This window comes from Aythya ferina (assembly GCF_964211825.1).
Source record: "Aythya ferina genome assembly, chromosome: Z".
NCBI classification, from domain to species: Eukaryota; Metazoa; Chordata; class Aves; order Anseriformes; family Anatidae; genus Aythya; species Aythya ferina.
This window is the reverse complement of record NC_140299.1, coordinates 59578388-59597044: the sequence shown is the minus strand read 5'-3', so window position 1 is coordinate 59597044 and position 18657 is coordinate 59578388. Positions and strand designations below refer to the sequence as shown.

The following is an 18657-nucleotide window of genomic DNA, read 5'->3' as shown; positions in this document are numbered from 1 at the left end:
GGATTTGGGATGCTGGAAACACCGATTTTTTTAAGAATATAGCTTTTGCACTTGGAATGTATTAGGAATGCCTACAAGTTAATTTCTCTTCATAATTAAAAAAAAAAAAAAAAAAAGTATATTAGTTTGTAGTTTTGTAATTTAAAGGAATTGAATGTAAGTGATAACTGTTCTCCTCAGCTGAGAGACAGGAATGACAACTATGTCATGTTAAAATTGTGAAGCCTTTGGGAAAAAAAGAGATGCAGGATTAGACTGTGTTAGAGCTAATGAATTGCACATCAGGAAGTCCTCACTCAAAATGTCAATTTGGTGGGATTGCCAGAAAAGTAGGAACAGTGTGAGGATAGACAGATCTAACTCAGTCATGTCTCCCTTATTTTCAGAGATCCAATTAAAACATTTATTCTGTATCTATATGGATATATTTATAGTAATGTTCAAGTGTACTGAATTCATATCTTTTAAACTGAAGCTTTACCCTCCTGTTTTAGCATCAGTAGAAGCCCCCAAGTAATGTTAAGAATGATAGAAGAGAGTTTCACTAGCAACAAAAGCTCTCTCTGCCTTTTTCTTTTCAGTACTGTACTGTGTTGTTACTCATCTCAGAATAAACATGCAGGGAAAAAAAAAAAAAAAAGGTTTTGTTCTAGTTTTATTCAAAATCACAGTGTGTGTATATAGGCTTCAGGAATCATGTCTCAGTTCAGAGATGAGAGAGAAAGATGTTTGGGAGCAGAGCAAAAATAGCTAAGATCTACTGGAGGTTCCGTCTCTGGTCTCAAATCTGAAAATACACCTGCAGGATTTGTTTCTTATTCAGCCATCATGTAACAAAATTCAGAGTCCAGCTAGTGATTATCCTCATGAGCATACATGTATCTCTCAGGCATGCAAATTTCTAGCTGGATACAACCTGAACAAACACATTTTTTATTCTAAGATGCTTCCTGCTCAAAACCATTACCTTGCATCCTTTGCAATGTGTTAAAGAAGACACTTAAAACGAACAAACATTCAAACAAAACAGTATTACAACTGGCAATGAATAATAATTTCCAGGTCAGTTGCAAAGTTAGAAATAGGATTTTGCAAACCCAGCTTTAGAAAGTTTCCACTGCAAGGGGAGGTTTAGCACTTTAGAAGAATTGCTCTGTCTACTGAAGCTGACTCCAGTTAATCTCCTAAACTTGAGTGTTTTATAAGAGCCAATAGAAGAAAAGTGTGTGAGTCTCTTTGATGGATTGTGCTAAGATTATGTACTTAGAGAATGTTCAAAGGGTTACTTGACCTTGGGAATTAGATCTGACCCTGAATCACCTGATCAATTTTACATATATTTATTTGTGGATTTAGCTAATGTTGAACAATCAACAAGGATCTAATAAGTGCAATAATTTTATCCTGCCTTCTGCTGCTATAGAAAATCAATGACCTTGATGCTGAAAACAAGTTTTACCACCTCATCAGTTAAACTTTATGTACTACAGTCTGTATTTCTCTAATTGCTGGTTAATGCTTTCCTAGTTCTTTACAAAGGATTGTGCATCGTCTTTTGTGTTGTTAAAGTCAACTGCTAAAAGGAAAATAATATTTTCTGAGAAAGCTTCTGGGCAGATAAGAAAAGCGACGTTGATCCTGCATGCCCACACGTGTGTGCATTTGTATGCACACACACATGTGCATGTGTGCATGCATATGTGTATTTGAAGTATGGTGGCTAAAATTTGCTAAGATGTGAGCAAATGCTCTTAAAGCATTGTAGTATTAGAGCACCACTGGGAAACATTTTCTTGCTTGTGAAGCCTTGATGGGAAATACAGCTCCACAGACAGAAAGAAGTAAGTATCCTTGACTTGAGAGTTTTTGGCAGCTGGAAGATGCCAGCTCCCTTTTTCCACTGCAAATGAACAGAGAAATTACTGAAGAAAATCATGTCTTCAACTGTCTCTCCCCAATATCATGCAGAACTAATTTTTTCCAATGGCTGCTCTATTAAATTAAAAATGTCAGTGTCCGGCACATCATTAAAGGGAATTCTTGGGTGGTGCAGAAGGGTCTATTTGCATGCGCTGTTGACTGAAATTCTTGCCTTTGGACTGTTGCCAGCTTGCAGTAAAGAGGGTTAGACTTGGCCCCTGTAGCCAACCTTGCTTTTCTAAGGCACTGACTGTGACACTGGTGCCAGGTAGCACTTGTGCCTTTCTAGGAATTCCCAGGCATCGGAGAGGAAGTACTTAAACAGAGTTACATAAGGAACATATGTAAGTAGACTTCAAATGGTTACCACTAAAATACTCTTTATGACCCAGGCTCTGTGGAATTTCTTTGATATGCAGTTGACATAAATTACAGGCGTCAAGGGTCCTCCCAAGAAAGATCAGAGAGGCTGCAAGCCTGGGCAAAGGCAGGCTCTGTTTTATGCCATTGATTATCTAAGTGCCTTCAGGCAATGGGTTTCAGTAGATGCAGAGCATTATTGATCCACACCATGAAAATAATCAAATTATTCATTTCTCATCAAACTGCTGTTGCCATGACCTTTCTTTTTATCATGTTCCCTGCCATCTAACATGCACACCACAGGAGCAATATGCTCTTTGCCTTAAAATAAATGTCGTTCTGTTTAGAAGTCTCATAAAAACGTTTTACCATGAGATCATCATAATGAGGGCATATATTTAAGTTGGAATTTTCTAATAAGCATTTTTAACACTATTTTTGCTACATTTAATGTTACTAAGTAGCAACATAGTCACTATTTACAAATCAAATACAGAGAAAATCAAAAATTGGTGAATGCTGAAAGTTTTTCAGAACTAGGCATATTAGAATTTTGTTTTACAAGATAGAAAATCAAAATATTCTTTTCAATGTAAAAACGCTAAAGGCAAGGTTAGTGAGAAAATTTCTCTTTTTAAATTTTCCTTAGCACTTGTCAAATTTGGCTCTTCTTGCACTGTGCAGCAGTAGTGTCTGAGCCATGGAGAGAGCTCTGAATGCACTGACGCTGCTGGGGCAGTGCAGGGCAGCATGGATGCTCAGGCATGTGTCCTAGTGGCAGGCTGATTGCCAAGGCCCAGCATGTTGTCAGGAAAATTAGCGCTCATGAGATCCTGTCATACAGATGTAGTGGTGTAACTTGCTACTTGCATTTCCATGACCAGCTCAGGTAGTGCTAGCTCTGTGATCTCTCCAGGCTCCTGTACTGTACTGCATAGGTGTAGTGAGACAAGTCCCATTCATTTTCAGTAACAGGTGGAGTTCTGAGAGCCTGTGGTCCAGACATCCAAAGGTATTTAGGTGCTTAGAAGGCAGACCCTACATGTTTTTGAGTCCCTGTGTTTTGGACAGTGCAGTTCCCAGTTGCCTACAAGCATACATCAGCACACTCAAAACCAGCAAGGCCCCTTGTCCCTTCTGGTTGTTTTCATGGACACTCACCAGCCATGCTGCATCCCTGGCAGAGACCCATCTATTAGGACATATGCTGCTTCCCAGTCAGAGCACAGACCTCTGTGCTGTCTCCTGATGCACCTCGTTCTCCATTTTCTGGGAGAATACCAAGAACTATCTGGAAATACATATTTCTACGTCTGCTTGTGTGTGTGTGGGTGTGTACAGGCACCTAGCTGCACTTGGGGCTGCACGAGTTACCTGTTTCATAAAAACTAAATGATGTGGTTCTGATTATCTGCTTCTTCTGAAAGCAGTAAGAGAGTAGTTGATTGCAGCCTAGGCAGGATATTTTCGAGTTTTGCAATTGGAAAAGGCATAAAGGCTGTGGCATTTCTGTTTGGCACTCCCATGGACGCTGGCATGGCATGCCATTCCCAGGTCCCTGACACTGCCCCTTCCTGCTACTGAGGCAGCATGAGTGGCCACGGCTCCCACCCTCCCAGCAGCGAGGAGAACTGCTGGCTGTGGGCTCTAACGGCGCCCCAGGGCCCCGCTCCGTGTTCAGCAGGGGCAAGAGGGAGCTCAGGCTCCTCATCTCCCCGACTGCTAAGACAGGCAGAGGGCTGGCTGCAGAGTGTGGGGCGGTATTCAATTCACTCAGCTGAGCTTCCCGCAGCAGACACCATGACTGTCCATTCTTCAAACCAAATTTTATTTGTATCTCTATTTTTATCACAGCTTTTGAAAGTGTATACTTCAAAGTATTGCTTGTCCTTTCTATATGAAATTGATAAACAATGATATTTTCTTTATGTCCCCAAAATGGTTTCTGACACACACATACAAGTGATAGTTTACCTACTTTGAGAGGGCAGTTACAAGGTGCTTACTTTTCTCCTACAGAAACTGACATCAGGACTTTTTAGAGCCGTGTGAGCAATCCTACGGCATAAAATAATGTCCCACATCTGATTCACAATTGGAAATCCAGATGTTTCAACCTTCTTTTTCTGAACATTTTGTACATTCCTACTCCTAAACTGACCTAGATCATATTTATTGCACCACTGTAGTTACTTATCTGTTCCCAATTGTTGCATTTTTCATATTTCTAAAATATATCAGAGAAAGAGAGCAATGTTTTCTGTGCTACTAATAGCTAGAACTCATTTTAAAGATCTCTTTGAAGCACTTCTTTATTGTGCTTTCACAACATTCCTTTCACAACATCCAACATTAAATAATGGCAATTTGAACTCTTCACCTTTATGGAAAATGGCTGGATATCACCTAGGAAATTGTGGCTAAAAACGTGATCTGTTTCTCTGGCTTATAGCTCGCTTGGCTGGTTGAACAATGTGTCAGAATAATCAGAATAATCTTCCCATGTTGTTTGCAACTTTTCTCACACAGATTTTCATATTTTGATATCCTTTTACTATAGCTGTGGTGCTATTTGCAATGGTTATCAGCCATTCTACCACTTAAATGCAGGAGACATTTCTTGAGAAGATATGCAGAAAAAAGACACTGAAAAACAAAGGCCTGCAAAATTTGACATTCACAGCTACATGTGAATGAAATGAAGTGAGTCTGACAAAGTTGGCTGTGAATGGATACACAATGTCAGTTAATAAATCGTCACAACTTTTATTCCTTGCATTATTATTTTTTATTATTTTTTTTTAGAAATTTGGTTTACATTAATTCATGAAAATATATCTGAAAGTCTGCAGCTTATTCCAGATGACTTTCTCAGATCACCTGTAGCATATATTTCTTATTAGAGTTTTACTGAGATTTCAGAGTGCAGAATTTGATAGGCAATACAACTGACAAATAAAATCCACAATATTTTATATTACAATGAAGAAGGAAGATGGATGGCCCCCAAACATAAAAATAGTTCATAAAAAATTCATTTGAATCTTCAGATTTTTAGATATTCAGTAGATTTTTTAAAGTAATTTGTCACTTCATCCTTCAATAAAGTCTGTTTTAGAAACATTTGTAAAAGTATACTTTGTACAAACTGCAAATCATTAGCCTGACTGGGATACAGCTCCCCTTGTGTATGAGGAAATACTAGCTCATGAAAAAAAATTATCAACTCAGGACAAAAAGATTTTTCTGTTTAGAATATATATATATATATATATATATGTATGTATTAGTAAGCATGACTTTTGACATTTTTACCTTTCATCCACAAACTTTTAATTTAAGTTTGTAACTGAAGTAAGTGAAAGGAGACAAGATCTTAGGTGCATCTTTACGTTTCAAGTACATTTTTGAGCCAAACTGTTCTTAATCAGCATGGGAACAGCACAACTTGGCTATGGCTTGTTTTAATATAATTGGTACAGCTATTTTAAATTACTATTTACCTTCTGTCTTCAGAAATGCTAACAACTGTTAGCCTGATCAAAAACCCTGACAAACTGCTACAAGTTCATCTTTTATATTTTTAAGGGTTACATTTTGAGATTTGAAATTATTATTTTGTGATATTGAGGTCTGAAAATATCCAGTCCTTCCCTATAAAAAATTTATATAGCATTTTTTTTCTCTTAAATCGTTATAATTTGTTAAAAGGTCTTTGCTGCATAAAATAAAGAGTACTCTGATTTCTATTTTTTTTTTAATTTTTTATATATAGTGTAGGAAATACCAATGTATATATAACTAATTAAGATTTTAGATTCATAAAATCTTTGAATACCATTCAATACCAGAAGCTAGTTATCCTTGTTTACCCACAATAGAAGAAAAATAACATTTAGAATCATGGAATCATAGAATATCCCAAGTTGGAAGGGACCTACCAGGATCATTGAGTCCAACTCCTCAAAAATCAGACCAGATGCCAGAAAGCATTGTCCAAATGCTTCTTGAACTCCAGCAGCTTGGTGCTGTGACCACCACTCTGGGGAGCCTGTCCCAGTGCCCGACCAGCCCCTGGATGCATACCCTTTCCCTAACCCCCAGCCTGACCCTCCCCTGTCCCAGCTCCATGCCGTTCCCTTGGGTCCTGTCGCTGTCCCCAGAGAGCAGAGCTCAGCGCCTGCCCCTCCGCTCCCCTCGTGAGAGAGCTGCAGGCCGCCATGAGGCCTCCCCTCAGCCTGCTCTGCTCAGGGCTGAACAAACCAAGGGACCTCAGCCACTCCTCATGCATCTTGGCCTTCAGACTCTTCACCATCTTTGTTGCCCCCTTTTGGATGCTCTTTAATAGTTTTATGTCCTTGTTATAATGTGGTGCCCAAACCTGCCCATAGTACTCAGGGTAAGGCCGCACCAGCACAGAGCAGAGTGGGACAATCCCTTCCCTCAGCCAGCTAGCAGTACCTTGCTTGATGCACCCCAGAGTACATCTGGTTTATTTCTCTTTGGTTTTCAATACATCAATTTTAATACAACGGTTTTTAAAGACAGAACTTTTTTTTTCTTCCGAGTTAACTAGAATAACAGACCCATTATGTGTGTGAATGAAAGCATCTGCTAAAATACAAAAAAGGATTCTTTATACAAATTTCATGTTTTTGTACTTATAGGTCAACTCTTTCCTTACCAAAATATTTTATCTCCTAGGCTGATAGTTCAGCAACAAATCTGTGGCAGTAGGCTGAAGATGGAATCTTCCTGAGTTAATCAGTCCATCCTTACTGTTATAAACTAAAAAAACTGAACACATCATACTGCAATAAAAGGATGGGGCCTCAGGTACTGATCACTGGTTCAAAATCATGATATCGCCAACCATTAAGGAAAAGCACAATGTGAAGTAGTCAGAATTTTTACGATTTTAATAATAATAATAATAATAATAACGTTTTCTTTTCAGAAGCATTGTCCCCAGAAACTTCAAATCACTTTTGCCAGCTGGCAAAATTTGGGAATGTTATCTCTGTTAATATTACAGGTCCCCATTTTGACAAGTGTTAAAATAACGTGCTCAAATTATTGTTACCGTAGCAGAGTAAGAAGGAAAATATCAGATACTACTAATTCAATAGATAGAAAGTAATCTGAAAGAATATTTATCACTATGTAAATAAACACTGTCATTTCCTTCTGTATGATTCTTTATTAACTGCAATTTTTATAAGTACGAACAAAGCAAAGCATGGAGTGTCATCATAAATTTGAAATAATTATAATACTGGTAATAGTTTTACCTTGTAAAATTGTATAGCTGTAGCCTAGAAGTCCATCTGATTAAAATGAACAGAATTAGCAAGCCAACCAAACAGCCAAAGTAACAGCTCTTTCAGAATGGTTTCTTTGATATAATAGAAAAGTAAGTCCTCACAGTAAGCAAAGAGAATTGAGACTGAAAATCTTTATCACTTAAACAACTTTAATATTCAGTAATGTGGTGGCAGTAATGATTAGCACAGCAAGATCTGAGACTCTGGCTCTTCTAGAAAACTACACAAAACTACACAGACATGAAATGAATTGTATTGTCAGTTTGCAGTAACGCTTTCCTCTCTGTGACTGCAGCAAGGACTGGCAGTTTGAGGCAATAGCTTTCACCTGTGTAAACAACCACAGCAAAGAATCTCATCCCTCTAAGACCATACTTTTCTGTCAAGATTTAAGCAAAGAACTATAAAGGAGGTATATTTCACAAGAAACCTTGCTATGTTTTCTAAAATCCTTCCAGAAGTGCTACCATTAAATACTAGGCAGTTTGTCTGTTCCATTTGTTTCATTTCACAACATAGAAATGATTACGGATATTTCTGCTTGCCTACTTCTTCCCCTTTTCCAACTATAAGTAGAAAAGAAATTGCTGGCTTAACACAATTAAGTTGTTGAATGTCATGATAATAGTAGTACATCAGTATTTGTGGAGAAAAAAAAAATAATATATATATATATACTTGTCAATTTCATTATTTATAAATCCACAAATAATATGGCTGTATGTGTGTGTATGTCCTTTTTTTTTTAATTTTTTAACAACAGCATTCATTAAGTCAAAATACTTTTTTGTTGTTGTTGAAATTGTAGGGGATTTTATTTGGACTATAGGATATTGTGCTAATATCAGTAGTGGTGTTATTTTATTAAAGTCCTAAACAAAGGCTCTGCCCCTGGGCATGAGGGCAGTCACTGAAACTCTGTGGAATATGTCTGCCTTAGCTGATCAAGTGCACTTCACACAAAACGTTTCCAGAAATCTTTAATTTTGTTATGGCTACAGGCAACAGTTATAATTGGGCCACCTGAGAATAAAATTCATTCAACTATTAGCAGAAAAAAAAATCAAACATTTGTTATTAAGTGCACTTTTTATAAGACACTGACTTGAGAAAACAAACTATTTCTTACGGAAGAGGAAGTATATATAAAAATATATGTTTCTTAATATCTCCAGGTGTGAATATTTTGGATTTTATTGTTGAAACATTTTAAACAATGGAACATAAAATGTACCCAAAATCCATCATTATGGGTGTACGCAATGACTACAGAATCATTTATTTGTCCACTACATGCAAATTGGGTTTTCAAATAATACTATATATTTCAAATTATTTTCAAATAATACTATATATTATAATGAATGGCACACAAATTTCAGTACCCATAATGCTGCAACCACCCCATAAGCAAAAATTTCAGTAACATGATTAGAAAACCCTTTTAAACACATGAAAGTTTACATAAATGAAAACACCTGCTTTGTCCTAAGGAAAATGCCTCATGATGTTATGAAAGAGCTAAGTTAGATACTATGCAGAGATTGTTTCAGCAGTCCATACCTGTGAGATGTAACAGGCAACAGAAGAACATAGCCAAGTTTTCCTAACAAGTTTTAATAATGCATTTTTGTATTAGTACTTTGCAGTATGATTTTTTTGTTTGTTCGTTTCTGGGGGGGAGGCACAGGCGGACTGTATGTGATCCTGTTTTTTTGTTTGTTTGTTTTAATTATTATTAAATGATGTGGCTGCTTATTGATTTCACTTACTAACTTGGAATAGAGAAAATTTTTTCTTCTGAATTATCAAGTGAATTGGATGTTACCCTGGAGCTTTTCCTAATGTAGAAAGCCTTTTAGATTAATGCTGAATACTGTAGAGGAACACAAAAGATTCAGTTCAGGTGATGACCCTACTCCCACTTTTCAGTATTACCCTGAGTGTCACTTGGGAACAAACTTCTTGGGAAGTTTTAGTAGCTTTAGAACTGAATTCTGTGACTGCACTTCCTACTTAGGAAGAGTTTCTGAGTTCCAGGCAGTCCTACAACTCTTGTTAGCAGTGTAATAAAGGATTTCCCCCAGTAAAAAACAAAGGGTTTTAAAGCCCCTGTATTTGCCACTTAGTATTCCAATACAAGACATTTCTTGGTCATGATACCAACTTTTAGCCAGTTAGCTGAAAGTAATTAGAGAAGTTCTGCATAGGAAAATTCCTTAAATCTCTGCTTGTCTTATTCATTTATGAATGAAGCTGGCACTCTCATTAAAAAGAAATGTCTAGTTCAACCAATGGTTTCAATTGTAATCCCTAATTTATTTTAACAAGATTAGGAAAACTTGACTCCCTTGAATTTAATCAGATCTGTCCTGGGAACATAATGGAAGTAAAATGCAAAGAAAAATAGACCCTAGTCCTAAACAATTCCCGCTAGGATGATTTGAAGTCTTTAGAAAAATTTTATTTTCTGTTCTAGAAACGAAAGAAAACAATGCTGAAATTGTTACTGAAGCTGTCGAATGACATATCACATTTAAAAGCAAAACCTGAATATTATCTAGTTACTATTTATGTTTGCAGTTTAAATTTTGACATGAGAACTCAGGGAGGATGCCATAAAATAAATTACGGTGGTCCATAGCAGATATCAGTGATGTACTAAATCAATAAATGCTAGCAATCACATCAGGTGAGTTAATTTAGCATACTGGATCAAAAAATGGAGTATTTTTCTGTGAGTAGCTTATTAATTGAAAACTGTAATTTCGTTAGACACTGAACCTGAAAAATCATGAACCTGAAAAATCAGCACATAAATGCCAATTAGTTCCTTCTGGGAAAAACATTTACAGACTAGAGGTGTTTTTTTCAACTTTCCTGATGTTGATCATTTTAGTTAAAAGGGAGAAGGAGTTATGGACACTGGTTTCCCAGTCTTACCCACATTAGTAAGACATTACCCACATTAGTGGGTAAGTCTCACTAGAGTGAGACTGTTTTGAGCCTGATGAAGAACTACTCTCACAACCCTTTTGTGGATGTTCTTCTACTTCATATGACTTCATATGGACTAAATACTCTTCATGTTCCTCATTCACAGATGAATTCCTAACTATCTCATACAGAAATATTCTTTTTTTGCTAGTGCAAATAATATGTAAGTGTTCTGTGCATATCCACACTATCATCATAAGAAGAAATTAAGGACGTCCCACCTAGATAACATTCCTTTATCACAAACCCAAACGTACTGTCCTGGGAAATATGGGTTTTGTGAAGATTCTTTAATCAAAAAGGACTCAAAATCATGATTTCTAGGTAACTGCTCCAATTGGATTAAGAGGGGATGATATCACTTGATCCTGATAGTTTCTGTAACCTATTTTCTCCTTTGCTTTTATGAATCAGCTCTTTCTGTGGCCTGGAATAATTTTTTGTCAGTCAGAAAAGAAAAAAAAAAAGTTTCAAACTGAACTTCATTGCTGTTTTGTTTTTTCTGTTTGATGACCATATTCACACCAAGCTAATAGTTTGACTCTTAATAGTAAGGACTGCATTCTTTCAGTATGTGTTAAAATGTAATTGAAAGACTATTCAAATGCAGATGAATGCAGATGGATGATTATGTATTATGTGATCTAACTAGTTTATGTTTAGCCAGTAGTCTTCCTTTTGACAACTCAAAACAAAAAAGAAAGTCCTGTGGAAGAAAAATAAAACATTTTAAAGGGTATTAAGATGTGAAGATTTTTATTTTTCATTCAGTGAACAAGACTGTTTAAACTGAGAAGGAAAAATTGCTGTTTATGTAATTAGTTTATATAGGGAATGGCATTCAGTGCTTTTGTCTTATCACCATTCAGACTGCTTCTAAACAATGAGACAGAAGCTTCTGTTCTAATGGTTAGACATAAGACTTCTTTGCATCTTAATCCTACCATTAGGAGAACTGATGAGAAGGGTACCATGGGAGTTGACTCAGATGTTATATATCTATTTTATTCATTAACAAGGACCACATTTTTCTTGACTTCTCTACTTTTCCGCTTTTTAGATAGTGTAGTTTTAGTCTAATAGTACAGAAAATATAAAATACTAAAAATGTTACGCTCTTTTAGTGATTGATCTAATTTCCTGATGGTAAAAGAAGCTATCAAAATATGCTGGTAGGAAATATATATTGTGGCTTAACTCTCTGTGTTTGTTTCTCATCCTGCATCCCACTGCCAAACAGGATCTTTTTTAACCCTTTTCTGTTGCGTGGTCTTATACTGAATTTATTTTCTCCAGAATAATTTTTCACTATTCACTTTTTTCTTCAGATTTAAAATATTTACATTTTACAAAAGGTTACATATATTTGATCTCCATTTATCATGGATATTTTTTTCATGGAGAATTTTTCAAATGACAGATTTGTAGTTACTTTGCTGTTCAATACCACTTGAATTGTTGCTTAGGATCAAACTAACAAATTAAAAAGTTCTTATGGTATTTCACCAAAAAATGCAGAAAACCTTCTACTGTTTGGGTTTTGGTCATAAAATATCTGACATTGTTATAAAGTCATTTCTGCAGTGGTTTTGCCTATCCTCTGCATGCTTATGTTTATTTTTTAACTGCATTTGGCACTCAATATCAAAAGTGTATTTCTCTTCTTTAGTAAAGTAGTAATTAGTAATAACTGTATTAAATATTATTTATACAGTAATAATTGCATTTATTTATTTATTTATTTATTTATTTGTAAACTATAATGGCTAGTGCTGAATGGTTTACCATGGATTTCTTCATAGATTTTGAGACTAAAAGACAACACTGTATCATCATCTGTCTTCCTGAGCGTTATGGGCCATCCTATTTCACTTAAGTTAGCCCTGCACTAAATACATTATATCTAGCTAGACTATTGCTTCTGTAAATGTGTTCAGTCTTTGGTAAGATATATCAGGACATGGAGGATCCATGGCTTTCTCTGATCATTATCTCTCTTCTGGTGTTTGAATGTCCTCCTCATAACAAATTTGCCTTATTTTTTTCTTGTAACAGAAAATCTTCTAATGATATTGCATCAGTTAGCTCTCTAAAAACATAATATTCATGCTATTCTAACAAATAAGACCTACCAAGTGTGTGTTGAAGCATAACAGCCTCTATTTACCGCTAGTATTAGCAGAGACCTAGTAAATGAACAGTATCTCTTATTTAAGTTTCCCATTAAGAATAAGCAGCTGTCTGTGGTAAGCATCTTCATTCTGGCTGGTTAACCATTAAGAGAAGTTTCTGGTAATATGATAGATTCTGCCATGGCTCTCTGAGCCACAAATTTAAAGAAAAGAACTTTTGACTATTTTTGAATAGGCAAATAGTAGCAAATACAGCTTAGGGGATACTTCTCTTCCAAGCAATATTCTGTGAAGCGTTGCTGACAGTTTGAAAATATGTATGTATTCAGCTGTAAATATCAGATATTTCGGAGGACTTGTGCTATGTCTGATTTCATTTTGATTCATTAAAAGTCACTTCTTGTTTATCAGCACTGGAAGATGTTTCTGTAATGTAGTAATTTGCCAAAAGAGTACAGTGTGTGTTATAAAGGAAAGTTAAACCAGTTTTCTATCCAAGTCAGTCTCAGCTAGATGAAACTTCCAATGAAGATTGAGTGTTTCTATTATCAAAGCAGAAGAACTGGATATTAAACCTTTCATTTATCCCTGTCATTGAGTGCAATCACTGCTCAGAAGGATGCACTCCTTGTTATCTTTTAAGGACAAAAATATTATTAGATATTGTGGTCACTGTGCTTTAAAATATTATTCCCAAGATGGGTCTTTGTAATGGTAGTAAATATTCTAGTACAGTTTTTTACTTTTGGCCTTGAATGTGGGACACAGTGGGGAAAAAAGCAACAAGTGATATCTGTTGTACATGCTACCGATCTAGGCTGTTTAGTATTTAATTGTAGTATTGATGTATTTTAAAATGTCCAAGCATACAGCAAGGATTTTAAAGAGAACTACCTAGAAGTTATAGTTCTTCAGTTAATCTTTCATTTATCTAAAGGATGAAGGAAGCTGTCTAGTTCTGTGATATGAACTGCAATCAGCTTAAAAATAATTGACAAATTAATCCCTTAACAGTGCTGCAATTGTAAAGGTGTTAGGTTTAGCTAGGCTTGTCTGATTGCTTTGTCTAATCAAGAATAAAGGTGCTACCTTTGATGTTTAAGATTTAGGAGGGACATCCCTGACCTGACAAGCTTTTATATTTTAATTATTGATCCCCTTATTTCTGCCCACAAAACCCTTTGTGTAGTGCTAGCCTTACACTAAAAGGCTAAAGTAATACCTTCTACCTGTGAGGTATACAAAGACATGCAGGACTTTGAATATTCAGAGAAGTTGACCTACATTACCAATTGATATACCCGCAATATAGAATAGCCTGCATTTTTTCTCCTTGTCATATTATCTCCTATTTATTATTGCAGCCACTCTGAGAGCCACTATACAGTGCAAGTTCATTTCAGTAGTGCTGATTGTGGACCTTCTACTTAGTATGTGCAAAAATGCTATAATTCTACCATAAATTAGATGTAATTGATAGATGTAATCAATTTTCATTTTCCAAAACCAAGAAAATCTTAGATTCCAAACCTATGTCTGCTTGAGTAAGCTGGAATGAGTGTGCTTACACTTAAAGATGAAGAAATCTGGGCAGTGCATTGTTAAACAATATGGCTTTTCTTTGAGTAATTATGTTTTGTGCTCCAGGGCAAACCAGCTTGGTCCAGCATGGAATTAAAGTAGATTGATAGATTATTAAATACTGTTGCTTTTTTTTTTTTTTTTTTAAACAGAGATATTTTCAAATGGGGATATTTTGTCTTTTTTTTTTTTTTTGCTTTCAATCAAAAATAATCAAACAGTATGTACTAGAATGTTATATAAAATTTCTCCTTTTAATATGAAATTGAACTCTTTTTTTCTTCCTTAATAGAGCATCACATTCTGTACATTTGTGGTAAGTGCAGCCTATTGTATCAGCGGACAGTCCAATCCTGCAAGTCTTCCCAGGAGTCCGGAGCTTGATTATTTATTTAGCTTGCATAACATTATCGTTTTCATTCACTTTTTGCCCATCATGGATTCTTTTCTTCAACTGCAGGTGAATGAAGCCACAGTGGAGCAGCTAGTGCAGCAGTATCCACATATAACCTTCAGTACTGTGCTACAGGATTGCAAGAGGACATTGGAACGGGCTTATCAAATGGGATGGACACCCAATATGTCTACTGCCTCTTAACCTCCTACACCAACACGACAGGTCCACCACCCTGCTGCATTCAGTAGATCTAATGGGACTGCAGGGGGTTCACAACCTTTCATTGTGATGTGTACAATGAACACAATATACATGGTCTGTTCTGAAAGTAGTAGGACTCTTTTTTTTTTAAATTTATTCATGAGAATAGAAAAAAGGATTAGAATTTTTCAAGGTAGCACCCTTCCGCATCTACACACTGCTGCCAACGAGTTGTCCAGTTTTCGTATGCCTCCAGGAACGCCTGGACCGGAATGCTGTTTAGCTCCCTCGTCACGGCCTCTTGAAGCGCCTCTACCGATGCGTGATGCTTCCATTTTATTCTCGGGAATAGAAAAAAGTCTGGCGGGGCCAAGTCGGGGCTGTAGGGGGGCTGAGGCAGCGTTGCCACCTTGTGCTGGGCAAGATACTCCACTATACGGAACGCTGTGTGGCTCGGCGCGTTGTCATGGTGTAGCTGCCAATTGTTGGCAATGGCTGGGCGTACATGAGCAATGTGTTTTTGCAGTCTTGTGAGGACTTCCACACAAAAAACTGCATTAACTGTTTGTCCGGGTGGTACAAACTCTTTGTGGATGACTCCATGTCGATCAAAAAAGCAAATGAGCATGGACTTTTGCTTGGATTTGCTCATTCGTGCTTTCTTGGGGCGTGGGGAAGCAGGGGTGTGCCATTCTGTGCTCTGCTGCTTACTCTCCGGGTCGTATTCAAACACCCACGTCACGTCATCAGTCACTACATTGTCCAAAAAGTTGGGCTCCTCATTCACATGATGAAGAAGATCCTGGCAGATCACTTTCCGGTTGGCCTTTTGCTCCTCTGACAACACTCGCGGCACAAACTTCACTCACACTTTCCTCATGGCTAAGTTTTCTTTCACCATCTCAAAACCTTGGGTTTGAGGAATGCTCAAGTCATCAGCAATCATTCTGATACTCATCCTGCGATCACGGTTCAGTAAATTTTTCACTCGCGACACATTTTCGTTGGTCTTGCTGGTCGAAGGGCGTCCGGAGCGGTCGTCGTCTTCCACTCTTTCACCTACCTTCTCGGAACAGCTTGTGCCACTCAAAAACACCCGATCTACCCATGGCAGCATCACCGTAGGCCTCCTTAATCATGTCATGAGTCTCTTTGCCCGTTTTACCAAGCTTTACACAAAATTTGATCACGTATCACTGCTCCAGTAAACGCTCCATGATTCTCCTTGACAAGGCGTTTCGATAGGTGTTCACAGTACAAGGCAGACCACCTTTCGTCTGCCCATTCGCCGCAGAAAAAGCCAGTCCTACTACTTTCAGAACAGACCATGTAATTGTGAGTTTACAGAGGTTGCAGTAAAATAGAAAAAGCTGTACACTGACTTTGATGTACTGTACAACTAAGTACTGCTATTGAAACAAAATTTTAGAAATGCATCATATCTTTTTGTTTGCATAAAAGATATAAATGTCTTTGGCAGATTTCTTGAAGTGGATTCCTACTAGTTTTATGGGTAGCTTGAGTTATAAAAGATATTAAGCTTGTTTTCTTCTGTTTACTTTCCTTTGCCTTGGTCATGTGCGTTTTTGATTTTTAGTTGGCAACTCAGCTGGGAGCTAAACTTGATGCATCTTATTTACTAAAGCTACCCCATGAATCTTAAGATGCATAGTGTATAAGAAAATCTACGAAGAATTGTGATTGTCTTACAGACTTTTTGATAATTTTACAAGTCATTATTTTGAACAGAAATCTTATAAATGATGACAATGACTGAATGGATATTTAAAGGACAATCATACTTCTTTTATTTCTTTCACTTCATAGAAATGATATCTTCTTTCTTTTTTTTTTTTTGTTTTGTTTTGTTTTGTTTAAAATGGTCACATAGTAGATGCTGTACAGATTTCCAAATCTTTTCATGTTGCAATTTTTGCAATGTTTAACCTCACACTGAAAACCAGTTTCCACTATATAGTCAAGCAGGAATTGAATACACAAACAATCAGAAATAAGTTAACAGACAATGTTTAAGTATCTGACTGAGAAAAAAAAAATGTTGTTTTTTTATTTGTTTGTTTTTAAGTGAGTTTGTCTGCTCTGACTATGCTGTTTTATTGCTGAACTGGGCAATTCAGATGAATGGTTAGAAACCAATAAGGGGATTCCTCTCATTTCATGTGTGGTTGTTATTTTACAACAAATCTTACAATGCAAGGAATGCTTACCTCGATAAAAGCCTCTAAACATAAGGCCTACTGTAGGTATTATTTTGTCGGACCAGATGCTTTATAATACAGTGTAAGCAAAAAGAATACCAACAGTAAATACATAAAAAGGTTAAATTTCTGTGTGTCACATTGCATTCTAAGGAGTAAGTTTTGACAAGGGGATAGTGAAAATAAAGATATTGCAGCTTCAATTTGAAGTTGCATTAACGTTTAAAGTATTACCATTTGGTTAAGAATGTTTTTATGTGTGTAACACTGGATATTTGTTCTTCAAAGGTAACAGCGTTTTAATCCAAGGTATGAAATGCTTAAGCTTCAGTTGAAGAGTTGCTGTTATTGTAAAAATGTTTTGCTAATCCAGAAAGTTTGATGCAGCGTAACCTAGAGAGCTTGTTTAGTATGGCTGTATAACTCTGTAAAACTGTATGTTGATTTCCATGGCATAATTTTTTACAACAGAAACGTCAACTCACAGTAATTCCAGTGAGAGTGTTGAATGTTTTCTTCTTAGACTTTTCAAAATGGGGATGAACTAATTTCTTTTGAAAAATATATAGTAAAGTTTTTGCTTTAAATATGGTAAATACATGTGAACATGTGTAATGCTGGGCTTTCTATTTACTCCAAAATGGCAACAAATATTTTCAGAATAAAGCCAATTAATTATATTGCAGATATAGTACAGAATCTTAGTCATTTTTCCTTTAATGTCTTTTTATGAGTGCATTAAAACTATTCACACAATTTGTAAGTTTCTATTTTTCCGTGAAACTTTTAACCTTGCAATGGGTTGCAATAAAAGAAGAAAGAAAAATGTTATGTCTTTTGTTTATCTTTGCTACTAACAGAAAGACTGAAGTCTCAGTCTTGAATATACTGAACTCATCTGGACATGGTCTTCAGCAAACTGGTCCAAGCTGGCCCTGTCATGAATGACAGTGATCTAGATGAGCTCCAGCAATCTTTTCCAGTCTCAAATACTCTGTAATTCTATTTAAATTTATGTATATATTACAGACCTAGAGCAAGTAGGCCATCTTATTTCACTTCTGCTGTTAAGTCACTTCCAGTAGTTCTGCATTTGACTGGCTATTCATCTGTCTCTTATTTTTCTGAACTAATTAATCTTTATAGATCTCAGTGTAGCTAATTAATTTCCATGGATCTTACCATTAACATCTTTTAAAACTTTATGTGGTGTAAAACTTCTACACATAAACATGTCATAGAATCATAGAATATCCTGAGTTGGAAGGGACCCACAAGGATCATTGAATCCAACTCCTGGCACCACACAGGTCCCCCCAAAAATTCAGACCATATGACTAAGAGCATATCCAAACGCTTCTTAAACTCCAACAGGCTCAGTGCCATGGCCACGTACCCAGGGAGCCTGTTCCAGCACGCCACCACCCTCTCAGTGAACAACCTTTTCCTGATACACAGCCTGACCCTCCCCTGTCGCAGCCTGACTCCATGTCCTTCTAACTGCGCAGTTGCCACAGATATCT

At 36.5% G+C, this 18657-nt stretch overlaps 1 protein-coding gene across 1 annotated transcript in view; it reads left to right on the top strand.

Annotated features, from left to right (window-relative positions):
- The window catches only part of FBXL17 (F-box and leucine rich repeat protein 17), a 310952-nt gene extending 292987 nt beyond the window's left edge, over window positions 1–17965 (top strand). Inside the window, exon 9 of the mRNA XM_084503911.1 lies at window positions 14778–17965. Coding sequence (XP_084360037.1) covers window positions 14778–14915 — 138 coding nt within the window. The 3' untranslated portion in view covers window positions 14916–17965. The remainder of the gene's footprint in view (window positions 1–14777) is intronic.
- Window positions 17966–18657: the final 692 nt, after the last annotated feature.